Source organism: Pagrus pagrus, assembly GCF_965226575.1.
Source record: "Pagrus pagrus genome assembly, chromosome: 11".
Taxonomy (NCBI): domain Eukaryota; kingdom Metazoa; phylum Chordata; class Actinopteri; order Spariformes; family Sparidae; genus Pagrus; species Pagrus pagrus.
The window spans coordinates 16161641-16181778 of record NC_140195.1 but is presented as its reverse complement, the minus strand read 5'-3'; the positions used below and the strand labels follow the sequence as shown (position 1 = coordinate 16181778).

General features: G+C 41.0%; 1 protein-coding gene across 1 annotated transcript; it reads left to right on the top strand.

The window, feature by feature from the left end:
* The first annotated feature begins 1056 nt into the window (after positions 1-1056).
* esyt1a (extended synaptotagmin-like protein 1a) lies at positions 1057-19834 on the top strand. Its single transcript, XM_084367537.1, has 31 exons — positions 1057-2091; positions 3538-3579; positions 5900-6034; positions 6271-6344; positions 6591-6663; positions 6758-6847; positions 6960-7015; positions 8671-8791; positions 8961-9137; positions 9991-10073; positions 10246-10294; positions 10558-10647; positions 11501-11596; positions 11680-11751; positions 11827-11913; positions 12181-12330; positions 12907-13092; positions 13187-13363; positions 13446-13528; positions 13641-13689; positions 13774-13863; positions 15322-15417; positions 15620-15691; positions 15786-15872; positions 15988-16134; positions 17020-17147; positions 17277-17369; positions 17464-17595; positions 17670-17775; positions 17908-17957; positions 18062-19834. Exons 1-31 carry the CDS (start codon positions 1762-1764, stop codon positions 18087-18089), a joined length of 3249 nt encoding a protein of 1082 aa, XP_084223663.1. The 5' UTR covers positions 1057-1761; the 3' UTR covers positions 18090-19834.
* The last annotated feature ends 304 nt before the right edge of the window (positions 19835-20138 follow it).

Here is a 20138-nt window from a genome sequence, read left to right as displayed (position 1 = left end):
GGGTTATAGTTGCAATGTGTGGCCGAGAGGCATTTCATATTTCTCAGGTCACTGTGACCAGTGAAACCAGCTTTCAGTCAATCTCAGTAAAGGAAACTCTGGAGTCCTGTCACATCCGGGAGAAAAAGACACCTAAGACAGGACAGAAAGATGATGTAGTACCAGTTTGGAGGTTTACTGTGTCAACAAAAGAGGCATGTGATGAGCCGCTCCACATTCTGGCAACTATGATCTGTGACTTCTTTACGTTTTAAATGCAAAGTAATTTAATATCAGGTAATGGGATGCTTTAGCTTTCATTAGCTGTCCAATGAATGATAAATCTGAATATGGAAATAAAAATTCATAAACTCCCCCTTTAATGGATTAAAGCAAATTAACTCTATATGAAGAATCTCAAGAATCAAGAGAAGATTTCTTTCTGATAACAAAATTCTGATATAATGTGATGCCTTGTTTTATTCAAAGATATATATAAAAAAATACCCAGTCTATGTTCAATATGAAAATACTTAATCTATACTAATGAAAGACAGCAGCTGGATTAAAAGAAGGGAACAGGCATACATATCAAATACAGCCTACACATGTAATAGGTTATAAACTGAGCTCTGCAGAGGGACTGGTTACTGTAGGTTCTGCATGTGGTTTTTATCCACATTCACATCTGTGTCCTACATAAATGTTCGATTCCAAATTCTAGAAATAAACCTATTGAATCTCATACCTCATGATGGCATCTCAAAAATCTATATTTGAAACACAGCTACATAAGAACATATGTGCATTATTGCTACCATTTCCTGTGACTCTCATGTTGTATGCACTATCTCGACCTGTGTTGCTGCTGCCTGACTCACTGCATGTCTGCGTAAAGAGAGAGAAACATCTAACTCTTCACCTCTGGGGGCAAACACAGCTGATTGGCTGCATCCAGGCAACCAGAGAGGGATTTATACCTGGTCTGTTCCAGTTGCTAAGCTCAGGCCTAAACGATGCTGAGGCGCACATGAGCACATTACGCACCAGTTTACTTTCAGTTCACTGGTGCGTAAAAACGGCGTTATTCGTGACATTTGGCGCATCCTGGCGACATCACGAGTGTGCCGCGTGTATCCTCCACGGCAGCTGATCTATAGGTGGCTAGGTGGAGCAGTCATACACCTTCCTGTCAGCGGACCTGTTGGCGCTCTCGTGCTGTCTAATAGAAGCTGCTGCAGTGAAGAGGAGCGCTTGCGCACGCAGCAGGATTTAATCCGGTCGTGTGAAAAAGAGATAACGGGGTTGAGCGGCTTGTGCACTGTGACAGTGGGCGTAGCGGGCCCATTAGTTGACATGGTGCTGATGATATAATTCTGAAAGAAAAACGGCTCTTAAATAAACAGTCAGTCACTTTGCACATCGGCCGCAATTCGCTCCGCCCGAGTCAGCCTGTGCGTGACGCTCCAAGTTAATTCTGGGTTTGTGTTTCTACTGGATTTCGTGTGAAGGAGGGCTTGAAGCAGAGCCCGCCCTCACAGGTCCTGGTCTCTGCCAGCCCTGCTGTGAGAGAGAAGCTGCCTCACACGTCTATGAAACACGGAATAGAGTCTTTTTAGTGCCCTGCGGAACTGAAGGGGAGAGGAGCCGTGATCATGATCTAACCGAGCGAAACCCGCAGTTTGTCGCTGATTTCTCGATGGTTTCTGGAGCACAGCGGTGGTAGGACTCCAGTGGCGATCGAAAGCCAGGTCGAGCCAGTGAAGTTAAACGGATCTTGCGATGCCAGCCGCGGATGCAGAGCCTGGCATGGGCAGAGGCACGACGGTCCCTGCCCCGGCGGCCTTACCGAGCCACCCCCCCGGTGAACGCGCAGTCAGTGTGCTGTGGTCGTTTGGAAAATGCCTGGGTGCTCTTCTACCTGTGTACCTGGCCGGGTATTATGGCTTCAGTATCAGCGTAGTCCTGTTCGGTCTGATGATCTACATGGGATGGAAACACAGTCGGCTGGAGAAAGTGATGAGGCTCAAGTCTGCTATGTACCTCCTGGAGAACGAGAGGAAATTCACCACTGAAAACGTCTTCAGGACCAAAAGGGATCTGCCTCCCTGGGTAAGAACTGGCCATTCTCTGCATTTTGTATCACCTGTCACATCTGCAACATCTGTCGTGCTGAACTTGAGCTGCCTCTCAGCCACTCTGCATCCCTGTCACATGCTCTTTACATGCATTTTACTCATCACAGTCATTTGTTTTGAACCTCCAGACTTCTTAGAATGAACACAATTATGCACAAAATGACGGGGAGATTGCTTCATGGAAATCCTCATATAATGTGCATGACTCTCCTTTCTGCTCACAGTATTTTCCTCCTGTCCCTGACCAGCCCCATATTTAGACATTCCTCATGTGCAGTGCCTGGGGAATTAGTCTGAACTGCTGCCATACCGAGGCCTGTGAATTAACATGCCAGATGAGATTTTTGCAGAGGAAAGAATGACAGGAACATTGAGGACAGCTTACTTTGAGTAGATTGTTAAATCCATGCGTATATTGAAGGAAAAATATCTAGCAGTAGGAGAAATCTCTCTCTGTGTGTTTCCTCTTCCTGTTTCACCACCGTAGAGCCGTCATTGACCTTATCTGGCTCCAAAAACCTGATGACTGGTAAACATCCTTCAGAGCAGAGCAGAGGCTGTAACCAGGACCACCATATCTGGATAGAGAGGGAGAGAGAATGAACTGTGTGTGTGCACGTGTGTGTGTGTGTGTGTGCAGATAGACTTAATGGTAACTCTTCATAATAAGCGTACAAATCATATACTAGAGTAATGACTCATGACTATTTGAAGCATGTATGAATGCGGGATGAATGATGAATTCCCCAATTGCTCAAGATGATGAAGTTACTGTGACTTGTTGTGATTAATTCACGCTTCATGGATCAAATTGATTCGATTTAGTAAGGTAATACTTTGATTTCATGGCAGAGTATAAAAATGAGTGCATGAAGTGACGGTGAATTAACGTTCATTGTGTGTTGATCGTTTGTGAATGCTGAGAAACAGGAATTCATTATACGTCCTGGATTAATTCACGCAGTAAGTCATTATAATCATGCATTAGTCATCCATTTTTGTATGCTTATTGAAAAGTGTGACTTGCTCTGTCTCTGTGGCTTGGAGGAAATGCTGATGCGCATGTCTCCAGGAACCAAATGAGCTTTTCAAGTTTTCAAGCCTGTGTTCTCTCTCGACTAATAATAGAGTATTAAATCATTTAAATACGTGCACAGATGCATTTTACATTTTAAAGGTAGAGAACTGGGAAAATGGTTTGAATGAGTAGAAATACTCCTCTCTAATGTAAAACTAGGCATGTTCTCAAAAGTGCATTACAACTGTGACTTTACTGACTTCAGCTTGTTCCACATGCTCAGAAAAATGTTACTAAAATAAGCGTCTCGGGTATTTTAACTTCTCTGCACAGAGCTGGAGGTCATTTTGCACCGCTGTGTTGTATTTGAGCTCATGCCTGACCAATATTACTTGTCCACAGGTCAACTTTCCAGATGTGGAAAAAGTGGAGTGGCTGAATAAGGTATGTCGTTTTCCTATCTGGTTTTGCATTTGTGCATTTGTAAAATACTACAGAGACAGCGACAAAATCATGTCACAGTATGTTCGGCCAAATGATCTCAAGATTGATTTTTTGACAGTATTGTAGGATGAGCATTGGTGCTTTCACAAAATATTAACACATTGAGATATTTTTTTAATGAATAATCACCAGTAATGTGGATATAATGACTAAGTGGGTAAAGACAAGTATTAGAACAAGTAGAGCAGTTTGGTAAGTTCAGAAAATGACATCACTTTCCTGTAAAGCAGCCTTTAAAACCAGGAAAAGACAACACTTACGCCATATCATGACATAATGATGTCCAAAATCTAAGACGATATACAGTGTCATATCACAATAACAACATGATATTGATATATTGCCCAACAGTAATGTGCAGATGTGTATTTTTGCGAATTAGGAACTCATCATTTTTAAAGAGTCATCAGTTACGACATGACTGCTGTTTTATGCAGCTGAACTTTAAGCCATGCAAAGCAAACAATGATTAGAAGATAAGGTGTTCGCGTTTCCCTTGAGTAACTCCTCCAGCAGCTCCGATGCCTCACATTCAATATGAAGATAAAGTGCACTTGTGTGCACTTTTAGTGACCCGGCTCCCGTTGCAGCAGTCTCTCCATCAGAGCTGATTATCTGCTGGTGTAATTAAGAGGCAGGGAGAGCGGCTCGGATCATATCGCGGAACTCTTTGTCTCTGTCAGTACAGTAACCTCACATCGACTCAAGGCAAGTGTGGATATGAATACTAATAATACAAAACGCCCTTCTGGAGAGAAAAATGTAATGAACTCAGTGACAGAACCCCAGATTGTAGGATGGCAATTTGCTGGCCTCATCTTTCACCAGCCCACGTCTCTCCTCCAGGCTTCCTGTCATGTGATCCCTGCTCACACTGCAGCCACAAACAAACATGCAGCGTCCCTGAAATGTTCTCACATTTTGTTATGTTTGACAACATGTAGGCGTTTGTATCTGCATGGAAAATGAGCTAATGTAAGCAATGGGAGTCAATGATCCTGGGAGGGGTTGCACTTTTATTGCATGCATCATTCTTAACTGCATCTGTGTAACTGCATCATAAATAGCGTAAAGGAGACCCTCCTGCAGCTGTAGCCTGTTAGCATCTCCAGCCTCAGTTTGGAGGTCAGAGGATCAGTCGCGCCTCGCTCTTACACCTCACACTGAGATGCTGAAGCTGACACCAGTGTGAGGCTGTGTGGAGTGCTAACACAGATATGCTGACCACATAGAATCAAATCAAACTAATATATCAAATAAAACTTGCTACACTGACTGAATTTTTATGGATTCACTATTTCAGGATTATTTCCTCACAATTTCAAAAGAAGTTTCCTGTAAATAGTCATGCAATTTGGGTGCTAATCATAGTAAAAATACAAAGTTCATTAGAGTTATTGGAAGCTTTATTCTCCATATATGTTGAGTTCTATTATTTCCTGCAGACAAATGGCAAATTATTTACTGTGCACTCACTATGCTAGATTGCACATAATATTGTAGCACTGGCACTATTTTTATTCATGTGACCCACATTCTGAAGTGTCTCGGTCATGCTGAGATAATTACTGTTGAATTTTGTTAAGGGCTGCACAAATAATTTAAATATAATCAAAATCCAAATATGGCCAAGTCAATTTCCTAATCACAAGAAGCTGCATTTTTTAAGATTAAGGTAAAATGTGTGACAACGGCATAAGTACTGTCGTGCTGCAGAGATGCCCCGACCAACAATTATTTTCTCCACATATAAGAAAACATGTTCTTTTAGTACAGACACTATTTTTTGTGGGGGTTTTTTTTTAACTGAAAAAAAAATGTTGATGCAAAAACGATCATTCCCACTATTTGCCATTTGCCAAGATTTGCGTAATCTGTCCTGCTGCAAGTAGACATCTGATCATCTGATCTGATCTGACATCTGTGGCGAACAACTGTCAGGCACTTACTTTATTCTTCCTCTTGCTGAATTAATGCTGGTTGAGCTTTTGTTCACTTTTTGTCGGATGTTGCTAAACCTTCTCTAGAAATATTTCAACCACAAGGCAAACAGTCAGTGGCCAAGGCACTGTGAAGTGTGTGTTTTGGTGTGAATTTTAGCACCATGGATGCAAACATGCACAACATTACATTACTGGTACTAATTTATCACTTTATACAATCTTGTGTATCATATATGTAACTAAACATCGGATCCTGTCGTTGCCATTTTCAAATCTGCAAAGAAAAATAATGAAAGGCCGGATGTTCTGTCATGCAGATCCTGCAGCAGGCTTGGCCCTTTGTTGGCCAGTATCTGGAGAAGCTGCTGGTGGAAACCATCGCTCCTGCCATCCGAGCCTCCAGCATTCATCTGCAGACCCTCAGCTTCACCAAGGTCAACTTAGGAGACAAGGTATCCGAATGGCTCGTCATAAAAGCAGCAATTTATTCTGTTAATGTTCCACGACCAAGAAACAGTCGTCCCAGGGTATTAATGTGGGTAATATGTATGTAGGTCCGGTTATGAAGGGCAGGTATTCCAAGCATAAAGACGGATGATAATCTTCATGTGTGTCTTTGCTCACATGATATCATTAAGTCTCTTTCAGTCGTATTTGCTCTGTGTAATAGCATCTGTTGTGTTCACAGGCTGTGAAGGTGGTTGGTGTAAAAGCTCACACAGAACACGATAAGAGACAGGTTATGTTGGATTTGTACCTGAGGTAATGCATCACAACTTCTGGTTCTTCATTATTCATATCACAAATCATATTGTTGCTTGTGTTTAAGCAAGCCAGACACTGAAATATTGCAAAGTTATCATGAAGTGTCCCACACTAGAGTAGAGTTTGTTCTTGTGTGCTGCATCAGATCTTTGTTTGCTTAACACAGACAAGTAAACAGCTCTGTCATAACTCATATCAGCTATCCTGCTTCCCTTAGTTAAACATGTATCTCTACACTTACAGCTACGCCGGTGATGTCGAGATCAACGTTGAAATCAAAAAGTACTTTTGCAAAGCTGGAGTGAAAGGAGTCCAGGTATAAGAATAATATATAGATATTCTTACGTCATTAATTGTCATAGTTAAGTGTCCTAAAGCTGTTCGTTCAATATTACATTTTCTGCTTGTAGCTCCACGGGAAACTGCGTGTGATCCTCGAGCCGCTAATTGGAGACGTGCCGCTGGTCGGAGCCATCACAATGTTCTTCATCCGCAGGCCTGTTAGTGTCGCACCAGTGAACCACATAATGATACTTTTCACTTTTGCACTGCATTGTTATGTGAGGTCTGCTTGTAGGTATTCATACGTCTTCACTTTTATCTGTGTCATAGAAACTGGACATCAACTGGACCGGGCTGACCAACCTGTTAGATATCCCCGGGCTGAAGTGAGTTAAAAGTTAGAGCCATGTGTAGATTGGTTTTAGGGAGTGGCTGTGTTGATCTGTTTTGTCTGTCTGGTGTTTGTTTTGAACTGTTTTTTATTGAGGATCCTGTTTGAGTAGAGTAAGGCTGATGAAGTTTAGATGTGCAGTATGAGTATCGACCCAATCAGCAGAATACATGTTGGCAATATACATTTCTGCATACCACGGATATGTTGAAACTTCCCTCAGGTTAAAATTTCTATTTTATGTTGTGACACCAATGTGCTTATGGTCTGGTTGGGTTAAGACACAAAAACCACTTGGTTAAAATACCCATTTTGGTCACCATAAACATGGAGATGTCAGATCGTGTAATGTGAACATGATATGAAACGTTTTGTAGAAATATGGTAAGTAGCCTATTATGCATACAGATGTGAACGTATCAGTGGCTTGCAGAACAATAAATGCCAACATTTTATCCTGGCGACTGGGCTGTTATGTATTATTGTAATAGTAAATTCATTATAGTTTATCACTTTTATCAAGCCAATAGAGTCACACTGGTTTTTCTGTTCAGTGTTAGTTTTGTGCGCTCAAATCCTGGCGGCATCCTATATTTTTGTTATTGTAAACAAATCCTGTGTGAAAAGACTGAAACCAACCTGATATAGATTATTCTGTTGTGTCACAGAGCTCCTTTGTCCAAAAATGTCTGAAAACACTAAAATGAGTCACACTGTTGCACTGGATGAGATTCCTTCAGTAAGATGAACAAGGGCACTGTAGTTTATTCAGTCCCACACACACAGCCCTTCGAAACTCAATAAAGCACTGAATCTGTATTATTCTGCATAAAAACACAAAACAAATCCACTATTCACTCCTGTTTGAGTAACTTCAGCTTTAAACTATATGAACAGCTGTTTAGGGAAACAACTTAGCCTCTTCATTTAATAATGAAATATTTATGAGTCCTTTTGTAAAAAGCTACATGATGTACAATAACACATTGTTGGTTTTGTTCTTTTCACGACTTTTGTTGATAATAGGAAAAATATTGAACAATGTCAGTCTTATCCTTTATCTTGTTAAACTTTATACCATACTTGTGTACTGATGTACTTATTTGCTATGTTTATTATGACTTCATGTGTTTATATCAAGGCAGTTTTTAAGGTCCATTATGTAAGGTCAGATTGCAGACAATGTAGAATCAACTACAGTACAATTAAAGAGAATATGAAGATAAATAGGAAATGGTAACAAATGGGAACAATGCAACTATATTTAACATCCATATTCGGTGTAGTTGTATGGTGGCTGATTCTACGCTGTCTGTGTTAAAATCTTATATAATGTGCTTCTGTGAAAATACAAGTAAAGCATTGTCAGAGGTGTACTTGACAGCAGTTCCCTCTGGCAATACTTTGAATGACAGCTTGTCATTTTGTAATTGCATTCCTCCTTTAGACAACATTAGCCAACATGATTTCACAGAGAACTGTCCTCATCTTTAGCCAGTGGGTGCTTCGTGTTGGTTCTGTCACTGAGAACCTGAATATCATGTTATTTATGCATGTTCACATGGTCCGCAGTAGTATCTAGCCTCTGTCTGTTTGTCTGTGTGTCCCTCCCGTGTGTCCCCCCAACATCGTCCTCGCATTCATTTGCAGTGCCATGTCGGACACTATGATAATGGATGCAATAGCCTCCCACCTGGTGCTCCCCAACCGTCTCACTGTTCCCCTGGTGGCCGACCTGCACGTTGCGCAGCTCCGCTCCCCTCTCCCAAGGGTAACTGTCTCAATAATGAATGGCCTGGAGAAAAACATGGACCCACACAGACTGAATCTGTTTCAGCTGCAAGCAAACACATTCAAATTCAAGCAAATTCCAATGAAAGACATGGATGCCTGTTGACTAACATTTTGACCGTCTTTGTTTTCCTTCGTGCACATACCAGGGAGTCGTGCGCATCCACCTGCTGGAGGCTGAGGACCTCACTGCCAAGGATACAGTCATCAAAGGATTAATCGATGGGAAGTCAGACCCGTACGCCGTTCTGCGTGTAGGAACCCAGATCTTCACCTCTCATCACGTGGACAGCAACCTGAACCCACAGTGGAGGGAGATGTTTGAGGTGAGAGGAGCTGGTAGGGCAGAAAATATACTGAGCTGAGAGAAACATGAGATATACGGCTTTGTATTCAAGTGCTGCACTTCCCACCAGTTTGTGCGCTTAAAGTTATAGCTTGGTGTTGGTGTCCTTTCTTTGTAAGGACTGTGTAGAGAAGTGTCTAGTAGTAAATACATCACTGGTGCAGAGATGAATAGTTGTGGTGATTTTTATCTACTTCTCTGGTGGCAGGAAGCCCTTGTTTCCGAGATAAGCAGCTCTTGCGAAAACTGCTTGCTCAAGGACACATTTGTCTTTCTTGTTGTTTATGAAATTTGAACCAAACACTGAATAGATGTTAAATGATTAAAGGAGACATATCATGCTCATTTTCAGGTTCATGATTTGTATTTTGGGCTACTACTAGAATAGGTTTACGTGCCTCAATGTTCAAAAAACACATCAGTTTTCTCAAACAGTCCAGTACTGCAGCACTGTATTCCCCCTCTGTCAGAAAAGCGCTGTTTGAGCTCCTGTCTCTTTAAGGCCACCCTTCCCAAATACCCAGTCTGCTCTGATTGGTCAGCTCACACACGCCTGACCCAGCACTGCTAACACCAACAGAGCAGCTGTGCTAAATCAATTTTTGCAAGCCCAACCATTTTCATGAATGAAAGAAAAACAAAACAAAAAGGCATAATAGGTCTTCTTTAATATCTACCTAGAACAACAGTAAAAATATCTTGCTGTTGTGATTCTGTTTGCATGCCCTTGTGTTATTGTGTCACATGTGGCTGTATCTATATTTGTATATTTGTTGTGTGTATTGCGTATTTGTCCATTTATGTGTGTGTATGTGTGTGTGTGTGTGTGTCAGGTGATTGTCCATGAAGTACCTGGTCAGGAGTTGGAAGTGGAAGTGTTTGACAAAGACCCAGACCAGGATGACTTCCTGGGGAGGTAGCTTATTCATTCTCATTCATTTACTCGGTCTCTATGTGCTTCTCATGTCATTTCCATCTCTGCTATTGCAATGTTGGGCCATGATTCTGGCGATATTTGAACGCCTTAATCTCTGTGATTAATGCCTTCAACGATTTTCTCGCTATCTCTTTATCTGTCTCTCTTTCAGGGTCAAGGTGGATCTCGATATTGTAAAGAAGGCCAGAGTTGTGGACGATGTAAGTAGTAATGCTTCTATTTAGCCTTTTTGAGGTTTCGGAGTCACTATTGTACTGCAGCAAGCATAAGAATTCAGTTATTAGATTGTCTCACTCTGGAAAATATCTGCAGTAATCCTGTTAGCATGTGACATTGCAGGCCCCATGTGCCTCCGCGTGATCTGCTCTGATTTTCTTCTATCCTGCCATTTCATCCAGGCTCAAAGAAATCAGCCAGATGAGAAAAATGTGTGTTTAATGAAGCCCTCTGTTTTTGTAAACAGTGGTTCAATCTGAGGGACGTCTCAACCGGCAGCGTCCACCTCCGGCTGGAGTGGCTCTCTCTACTGTCCTCTGCTGACAAACTGAGTGAGGTGAGTCCACAGCACTGCCCAATGGTGTTCAGTGGATCCATTTTTGCCCAGTCAGGAGCAGGGCTTTGGGTAGTTATATGGACAGAGAGAAGGAATCATTTTCATATTGTTATGCAATGCTATTTGTTTATTTATGGTATTTAATGGTATAGAGAGAAAGGAAACATAAGAAAGAAAGTGATGACACGTGTCAAAGGTTTCTTCCCAGAACTGAATCGGGAACATTAAGTCATACACTCCTTAAACCACTCAACCATCAGGACACCCCTTTTCCACCAAATTAGCTCTGTTTCTTAAACCAAGATTCTTGAAACATGTTACCTAGCAAACCAGCCTGCGTTTCCACCAATTGTGAGTTAAACCTTTGTAATTAAGAATGTGTCTTCAATTGAGCGCATTGCACAATGGACAGCGGAAGTAAACAGTAGTAGCAAGATGGCGAGATTATGCAAGGCTTGGCAGTGTTTTGCGCTATTATTACAGATATTGGTGTTCATCCAACTCACCTGACTTCTCCATTGTTGCCTCCTCCAACCAGTAGAATAAGACCACTATGGTTCAGGCCAAGGAAAACCTGCTTTATACTGGTTCCTTCTTTTGTTCTTTTGTTCTTGATGTTTCAAGACAAATAAAGTGAAGTTGTAGTTTAAAAACAACTTAAGAGCAATCTAAAAACATTAATTAAAATAAATTTGACAAATCTAAAACAGTCACACAGTTGATCAATAACACATTCTTCATCAACTTGTTATTGATAGTATAAAAGTGGAAAAATTGTTGGTGTCCACAGGTTGGACCTTTCAGATCACTCTGCTCACACGCTCCTTGCTTCTGTTTGTTGTTCCTCTACCAGGTGATCCAGACAAACCAGAACTTGACCAGTAAGACGGCTGATCCTCCATCTGCCGCTATCCTCGCCATCTATCTTGATCAAGCTCACGCACTGCCTGTAAGATTACCATTACAAGACTCTCATGTTGGGTGCATTCAATTTTCATCTGTTACCCACATCGATGGATTTATATATTGCAGATGAGAAAAGGCAACAAGGACCCGAGCCCGATGGTCCAGATTTCTATTCAGGATTCAACTAAAGAGAGCAAGGTAAGGATAAAACTTTTCTTAGTGCATTAAAACCAAACTCTGAGCATAAGGAACGGTTTCCTTTCTTTTCTGCAGACTTGCTACGGGACCAACGCCCCTGTGTGGGAGGACGCCTTCACCTTCTTTATTCAGGATCCTCGCAAGCAAGACATCGACATTCAAGTAAGTCATTGTCAGCAACGATTGAACACATCAATGATTTTACATAAACTTACTCCCAAGGTGTCCCAAGTTAATTCATGCACTAAATACCTTATAGATTTTCCTTCTTCAAGGTTTGAATCAATTTTCCTGCTTATTCTCACTCATTTCTGTAAACTACATTCTCTTCATTTTAACCTGTTTATGGCCCTTTTCCCTTCATGATATCTGTTTGCTTGCTGTATTTATCTTGACTTTACATCTTCTGCTACTGTATTGTCCAATCAGGTGAAAGATGATGACCGTGCTCTGTCCCTGGGCAGCCTGACCATCCCTCTGATCCGTGTTCTGGCCACGCCTGAACTCACCATGGACCAGTGGTTCCAGCTGGAGAATTCTGGTTCTGCTAGCCGCATCTACGCCAAGATTGTGCTTAGGGTCGGTATTTCACACATAGACTTGGACTCTTTCTTTGTGCGCACTCATGTGTTGAAGGAGAGAAGAAAATAAGTAAGATGAGGGTTCAGTCCCAGCTAAAGGGTCTGTGTGGAAGGAAGACTTTGAAATCCTAGCAGCTCCCAAAGGACAGCTGTGGCCTCGGGCACATGCTTCAGTATCACACCCACAACTTTCCCTTCAAAACCTCAAAGATCTCAGATTCAAACATACCATGACTCTGTGTGTGTAAGTCATCCATGGGGGAAAAAAACCCCCAGAGATTAAAGAACGTAACACAGGGGAGGTTAAAAATCACTTTTACATGTGCACCCACAGATTTTCACAACTGGAATGACTACATGAATTCCTTCTCCTTATCGCCTCCCCTTGACATGTCTGAACGTAACCCTCGCACAAAAAAATGAACCCAAAGAAGACCATCCACATGTCAGCCTCATCTTTTTATCCTTGTGAGAACCTCATAAATCAGAAACAGAGCAGCAGTGACACGGAAACCTGCATGTTCTCTCTTATGTTGTGAATAAGCAATTACAGAGTGTTCTGCTTGACATTTAGGTTTTGTGGCTGAGTGAAGATGCCACTCCTACAACTCCGTCTCCTCGGCCCTCAGGGCCCTCCGGGTCTGGGATCGGTCAGGGGGGAATCACATCAGAGCTGAACCCCATGGGGCCTGGTGGGTTAGGTAATCCTCAACCGGCACGGCCTCAGCACACCACGCCCGACCCAGAGTTTGCAACTGAGGTAAAAAACAGTTACCAAGTGTGAAACGGCAGCAACGCTTAGCCCTCTCTTGCACGCACTATAAGAGCACTCCCTGTCCTTGTTCTGTCCACAGGGAGTGCTGCGTATCCATCTGGCGGAGGCCCAAAACCTGATAGCAAAGGACAACTTCATGGGTGGCATGGTGAAGGGGAAGAGCGATCCCTACGTCAAGATCCGCGTGGCTGGTATCACTTACCGGAGCCACACCATCAAAGAGAACCTCAATCCCATCTGGAACGAACTCTACGAGGTATCGCCTTTGTTAAGTACATAGTTCTTCTACTCATCTGCTAAAACTGTGAGGCTTAGATTTTGTTTTTTCTATGATCCAGGTGATTTTGACCCAGCTTCCTGGTCAGGAGATCCAGTTTGAGTTGTTCGACAAGGACATCGATCAGGATGACTTCCTCGGGAGGTGAAAACTTTCAACTTTAACAGCAGATCTGGCTCTTAAAAGGTTTTTCTTTTAAGGAAAACTGGTCAATGCAAAGGAGGATAAAATGTTGATTGAGTCTTGTCTTTTGCAGGTTCAAGCTTAACCTACGAGATATCATCAGCGCACAATTCATCGATACGGTTAGTGACAGATACTTAAACAGATGATTTGACTAGATATATTTATATTTATTTTGTAATGTTTCTGTGCCACTCTTGTTACAGTGGTACACTCTAAATGATGTGAAGTCAGGCCGAGTTCATCTGATCCTGGAGTGGCTGCCTCGAGTCTCTGACCTTCCCAGACTTGAGCAGGTAAGATATTTACTGTCCATGCTTTATTTTTTATTATCTTTTTAAATGGATGTACCCAGGCAACAGTGTACTAATTATATTAAAACCTAGAAGCCCTGACTGTTAATGCCTTTTTTAAAGCAACATTATGTAGAAATTGGCATTTTGTGCGATTTGGCGCCCCCTACAGGTTATGAGTGCAACAACAGTGACTTAAATCAAAAATTGTCAGACATAATGTAGGTGGTAACTACAAACAAAACTTATTACGTTATAACAATGTTATGTGTTGAAAACTTGCATGTCGAAGTAAACACGTATGTAACACTGTGATCCTAGCCTCTCACTGAAGTAACATATTGCAAAATGATTTTGAAGCTGTTATTTTAAGGTTGCTTTAAACAACTGCAAAAAAGGATCATAATAAATTGAGTAAAAACAAGTAACACAATAGTAAATAAGTACAAAGAAATGAATGAAAATAAAGATACAGGTATGAAAATTAAAGTACATAATAAAAAGTCCACGATTGATTAGACCAATCATGGACTTTAAAGCTGAATATGACATTCACTTTCCCCATAATTTTACAAACTCATCCAGTTGCAGGCGGGAAAAAGTATCGTAAATTATGTCAAATTATGTTAATTTATTTTTTGTTAAAGACACTTTCTAGTTACTGTTCCTGCTTGCAGCACTTACTATTTTTGCAAATCTTTATGAATCTCCTTCCTAAAGGAAGGATAAGATGAGCCAGATCAGATTATACGATAATTATTAGCTTCAGATGAGCCACGTAGTGCAGCTGGAGGATTTGGTGTAATGACTCTTTTGAACAAGGGGGTTTTAAAGGCCCTCTCAAGTATCTGAAGTGTCTTAAAACACAATATAATAATATCTTATTGTTATTCTCACATTTCGTATAAAAAAGTTATTGTTCAGTGGAATATTCCTCCTGTCCGCACTGGCCATAAAGTGATCTCCTCCAGATGTCCCCCTCTTCGCAGTCATGACTTTAAGAAATAAAATACACATTTCAAAGTTAAACCAAAGTTAAAACTGAGGATTCAGCAGCCTGAGTTAACTAAATCAAGTTATTATCTTCCAAAAATACAGTCTTTTTGGTATGACATTCCCATTTTGTTTTTCCATGGACTGTGTTTCTTTGCTGAGCTGCGGCAGAGGGACTGCTTCATGGCCAGTATGCACAAAAACAAAACAGCAACCTTGAAAACAATCCAAACCTATATTTTAACTGCTGCCTCTTGCACTTTGAGAGTACCCTTGTTTTTTTAGCATGGTTGTTTGGTTGCCATGGCTAATACAGCTTTTAATCAGCAGGAAAGAGATAGCTTTGAAGATGTTTTGTGTAGATTAGTTTTATGTTCTTTATTTGTACTGTTGCAAAGGAAATGTCAACCACACTTTCTTATTGCACAACCAGTGTTACTAAAACTCTTGTTTAATTTCTTCCTTCAGATCCTGCAGTACCAGAGTCAGCAGTCGTACCAGAACAAGGTCGTGCCATCAGCAGCTGTGCTGTTTGTGTATGTGGAGCGTGCCCATGGCCTGCCGGTGAGATCATACCTCTGAGTCCTTGGGGAGCTGTATCTTGTTTATTGTGATGTGTTTTTCTTTGCACTAAAGAGGTACAGTCGTTGCTTTCATTGCCAGTGTATTGTATGAAACATTGTAGTGTCCCAACACAGCTGCATGTTTAAATAAATTCTGTTGATTACAGTTTTTGGATTGCAGTATTCTTTGTATGTGATTTCAGTTGAAGAAGAGTGGAAAGGAGCCAAAAGTCGGGGCTGACGTCATCCTCAAAGGCATCTCACACAGAACCAAGGTAGGATTGTGACGTCTTAGATGCGCTTGTGAATGCAACACAAGAAAACAGCTGTTTTAAAGTCATTTAATTATCCGGTTCTTTCTTTCCAAAGATTTGTGAGCGCTCCACATCTCCTCGTTGGGACGAAGCCTTTCACTATTTGATTCGCGACCCCAGAGATGAAACACTCACAGTGAAAGTGAGAGTCATTCAGTTTTGTCTGAACTACGAAGCTGTAGAGCAAATTAAATTAATAAAATACAGATATGACAAAAGTGAAAAGTGTTTGACTGTGTATCTATGTTTGTATGTAGCTCTCCCACAGCTGGGGCCAGGCCCTTGGGTCCTTGACACTTCCTCTCAGAGAGGTGCTGGTTGAGCCGGGCTTGGTGCTGGACCGCTGGCTCAACCTGGATGGAGCGCTGCCAGAAAGCCAGATACTACTGAGGGTCACGCTCAAGGTACTGACGATATGTCTCTCTACACTAATTAATTGCAGTACATTCCCCAGAGCCATGTTTTATCATTTTCCCCCATCTTACGTTCATCATTCACAACACAAAAATGACAATGACAAAACAATTGACAAAAGAGAAGTAATGAAAATGCTTATGAATGTATAATAAAAATAATAAAATGTTTGTGAATTAAAAAATAGAGTGATAAACCGCTAGACATGTTATTTAAATTGTATCTACTTATATGTAGCTTGTGTTTATATAAAAAAAACCATGAATGCTTTTGCATTATGTAGAACATGTAGCAGTGGTGCACTTCAGCCACGGTGGCTTAAGTGAGTATTACAACAATAAACCCTGAAAAAAATTATCTTGAAAATTTATTTTTCTACAAACCAAAGATTTTTTCTTAACTGTTTTACAGATAAATACCTCTGTCAAGGCCCAACAGTCCCCTTTGATTCAATGAAGCCTAATCCAATATCAAACTCGGGGGCCCTGTATCACTCTAAATACTAAATCACCCATAACTGCTTGACGACATTTTAAGCACACTAGATTTAGGATCTGCATCAAATTGTACATGCCTGATTTTTTTCATTAACATCCATGCTTTATTACGAAAATTTTACGAAAAGATTAACGAAAATTTTAAATCTTGCAATGTTAAAAAAAAGTTTGAAAAAACTCCTGGATCCATCCTTTTATCCAGATCCCAACCACACTTTAATTGGGTCTATTCTCCACACATGGGTGAAACGTAACCTCCTCAGCTTGCTGTATATCAAGTCTGTATAGTTTCGACCTTATTCTAACATGAGGTCAAAAGTTGTTGTGCAGCAGTGATGCCATGCTCAGCTATGATTTCTATCCCTGAATGTCCTGCAGATCTTGGACACTCAGCTGGCGGTGTGTCGTGGGGCTCCAGGGGACGCAGGTGAAGGTGGCATGGAAGAAGTCATTCCCAGATGGGTTCCTTCCCATTTAGACCTCAGACAGAGAAATACATTCTCCTTGTGAGTCACTCCACTGTAAAAATAGTAGTTATCAGTGTAGTGGACCGTTTTCCAGTTTATTTCATCCTGGTTTGTGTCTGTTTTGGTCAAAGTATTTAAATAATATCAATTTCTACACTGTGTCTTCAGAGGTGATAACGGAGCCACAGCCAGCCAGGTGAAGCTCACCATCGCCTACTCCACAGAGGAGAGCAGGCTTTTCATCACCGTTCACTCCTGCAGGTCTCTACTAATACGTTGCCTCTTTACCATCACTTTTTTGACCTGGAGCCCTCTGTACCAGCATATAGTAACTGTGATTGCTCTATACCCACAGAGCCCTGGCAGCCTGCTCCAAGGATGGTGCAGACCCTTACATTTCATTCATCCTGCTGCCCGACAAGAAGGCTACCACCAAGAGGAGAACCGCCACCAAGAAGAGAGACCTCAACCCAGAATTCAACGAGAGGTAAGACAAACAAATGAGACACTGAAGAAAGTGGGAGGATGTTAATTGACCCACCTTTCTGTTTCTTTTTGTAGGTTCGACTTTGATTTCTCCCTGGAGGAGTCCATTCAGAGAAGACTGGACCTGTCTGTGAAGAACAGTGTCTCCTTCATGAGCAGAGAGAGGGAGCTTATCGGCAAGGTATATATCATCACTCATGCCTTAGTTATTGCCAAAAACATCACATAATTCCTTGGTGTTTACCCAGTAATTACAACCAAACACCAGAGATACAGAAATGTGAAATCGTTTGCTTCTTCTTGATGACCTCAGTTGCAGCTGGACCTGGACCAAATTGACCTCAAGGCTGGAGTCACACAATGGTAATAATATACACAATATTGTGTGATAATAGAGTTGAATGTTCAAATATTACTTTCTTCATGATTGTTGAAAACAATAAATTGTTTCCTTTCTGTTTGTCCAGGTACGATTTGGTAGCAGAGACCAACTAGAAGAGTCGACGCTTGTTCGATTTAACATTAAGTGTTGCTTCTGTGATCTGTGATTTGTGTGTGTGTTTGTATATTCAGCTTAAATGAAAATTTCCACCGTCACTGAAGAAAAAATCGATGACATATCTGATCCACGAAAACACAGTCCATCAGTATTTATGAGAAGAAACTTTACATGTAGCTTATCATCCGTAAAGTGTTAACTGTGCTGCCGAGTCCATGCTGTCTTGGACAGATTCTTCAGTAGAATATTTTGGCTGAATAGATATTTGATAATAACGCAACTATGTTGCACAACCTACCAAGTTTATATGTGTTTAAAAGCATGTCAAAGTCCTCTTTGAATTTTATTTACAAAAGGGCTCATGCTGTGGTTAATATCCTAAACGAACGACAATGTTTTATGGATTTACAGCATCCAACACGAAGAGATTCCTTTAAATTTTATTTTTTACAATCTTCAAATAGATCCTGATATGACTTCGTTTATATATATTGCCTTAAGTATTACAAAAACTGTGCACAATTTGTCAGTGTTTATGAATTATGTTCCAAATGAAGTTTTATATGTTTTAACCAGTGCTCTCTTAAAGTTGCTTTTATAAAACAAAGTATTACAAACCTAGACCCTCATATATTACCACTGAAAACAGAGGTATGATACTGTAAGCAGAGTCTAAATCACTGTGCTTTTATGAAGAGAAAAACTTTGTAGATACTGAAAACACATCGCTGGTGTTTCATGCTTCCTTGTGTTTGCATGTTTGTAGCACTAAATGCAACAGGCTGAAGCTGTCGGCCATGTTTAAAGTTTATTTTTCAAGCTAAAAACGTATGACTAGGGGAGTTGCGATATATTGTGATACTGATGATCTCCATGATATTTAAAAATGACATACTGATATTGTGTTAGTAATACAGATAAGACAATATCCTCTAAATATTTCAGGCCTCTTAAAATATTTCAGATTCTTTATGTTCTGGCTTTTTTTGGTAATGCACCTTAATGCCGGTAGCCAGCTGCCATAAAGAGGAAAAAAGAAACAGAAGAAGATGTAATAACTAGCTAGCTAGCTAGTAACACAATAAGGTCCATGGTAGTCACTGCTCCTGCTGTGCAAAATCATGTCAGAGGGGAAGGTGAAAAAGTTAGCTTGCCAGTGTGATAGCTTTTGGGATTGCTAGCCCCCATGATACATTGCGCGAATTATCAGCGCGACTTCCGGTACGTCAGTCAGTTAACCGGAAATGGCATTTTCAATAACAGGACGCTAATCTGCCAGAAAATGATATGGCGTATCATTCATCCATGAAGTTTCAGGTTAGCAAATTTGTCAAAGGAAAACTACTAACACTGTTATTAAAATATGATTATTATAGGCTATGCTAGCACCGGAAGTATCCATGATCGTTGCCCCAGTAACCGCCCCAGAAAACTCGTGGTTAGATATCGCGATAATATCGTTATTGTAAATTATTTTGGCCGTGATAATCATGTAGTGAAAATCTGACATCGTGACAGCCCTAGTCATAACCTTATGAGACGCAGCTGAATATTTTACGCCAGCAGGGGGACAGCTTCACCTCGCCACAAAGACTTGGACACTGATTTGTGGTTAAGGAAGAAAATAATGTTTAAGTGTCAGAACTGAAGAAGAAAACTGCTGAACTTTGACTTTATTTGAAACATATCATCATATATCTGCTGAAGTTGTTGATTAAAGTTTGCACTCTCATGAATCAAATCAGTTTTGTGACTTTTTTTGTGTAGAAGTTTATGTTTTTAAAAAAACAAAAACAAAAAACATTTACATACAAGATGTCATACTCATATGTTGCCTCTAGGTGGTGATAAAGTGCTGACAAGCTCACTTCTCCGTCCAGCTGTCTGTGGGCTCACTGCCTACAGATGTGAGGGGTAGGGCATCGGAGATGAAGTGATTGACAGGTCATTTTGCCAACAGAAGCGCCGCCTCCCCCAGCTGGGGGCGGGACCAGAGAAGAAAACCTGCCCTCTGAGTGGAGGCAACAGCAAAGAGCTTTAATCAG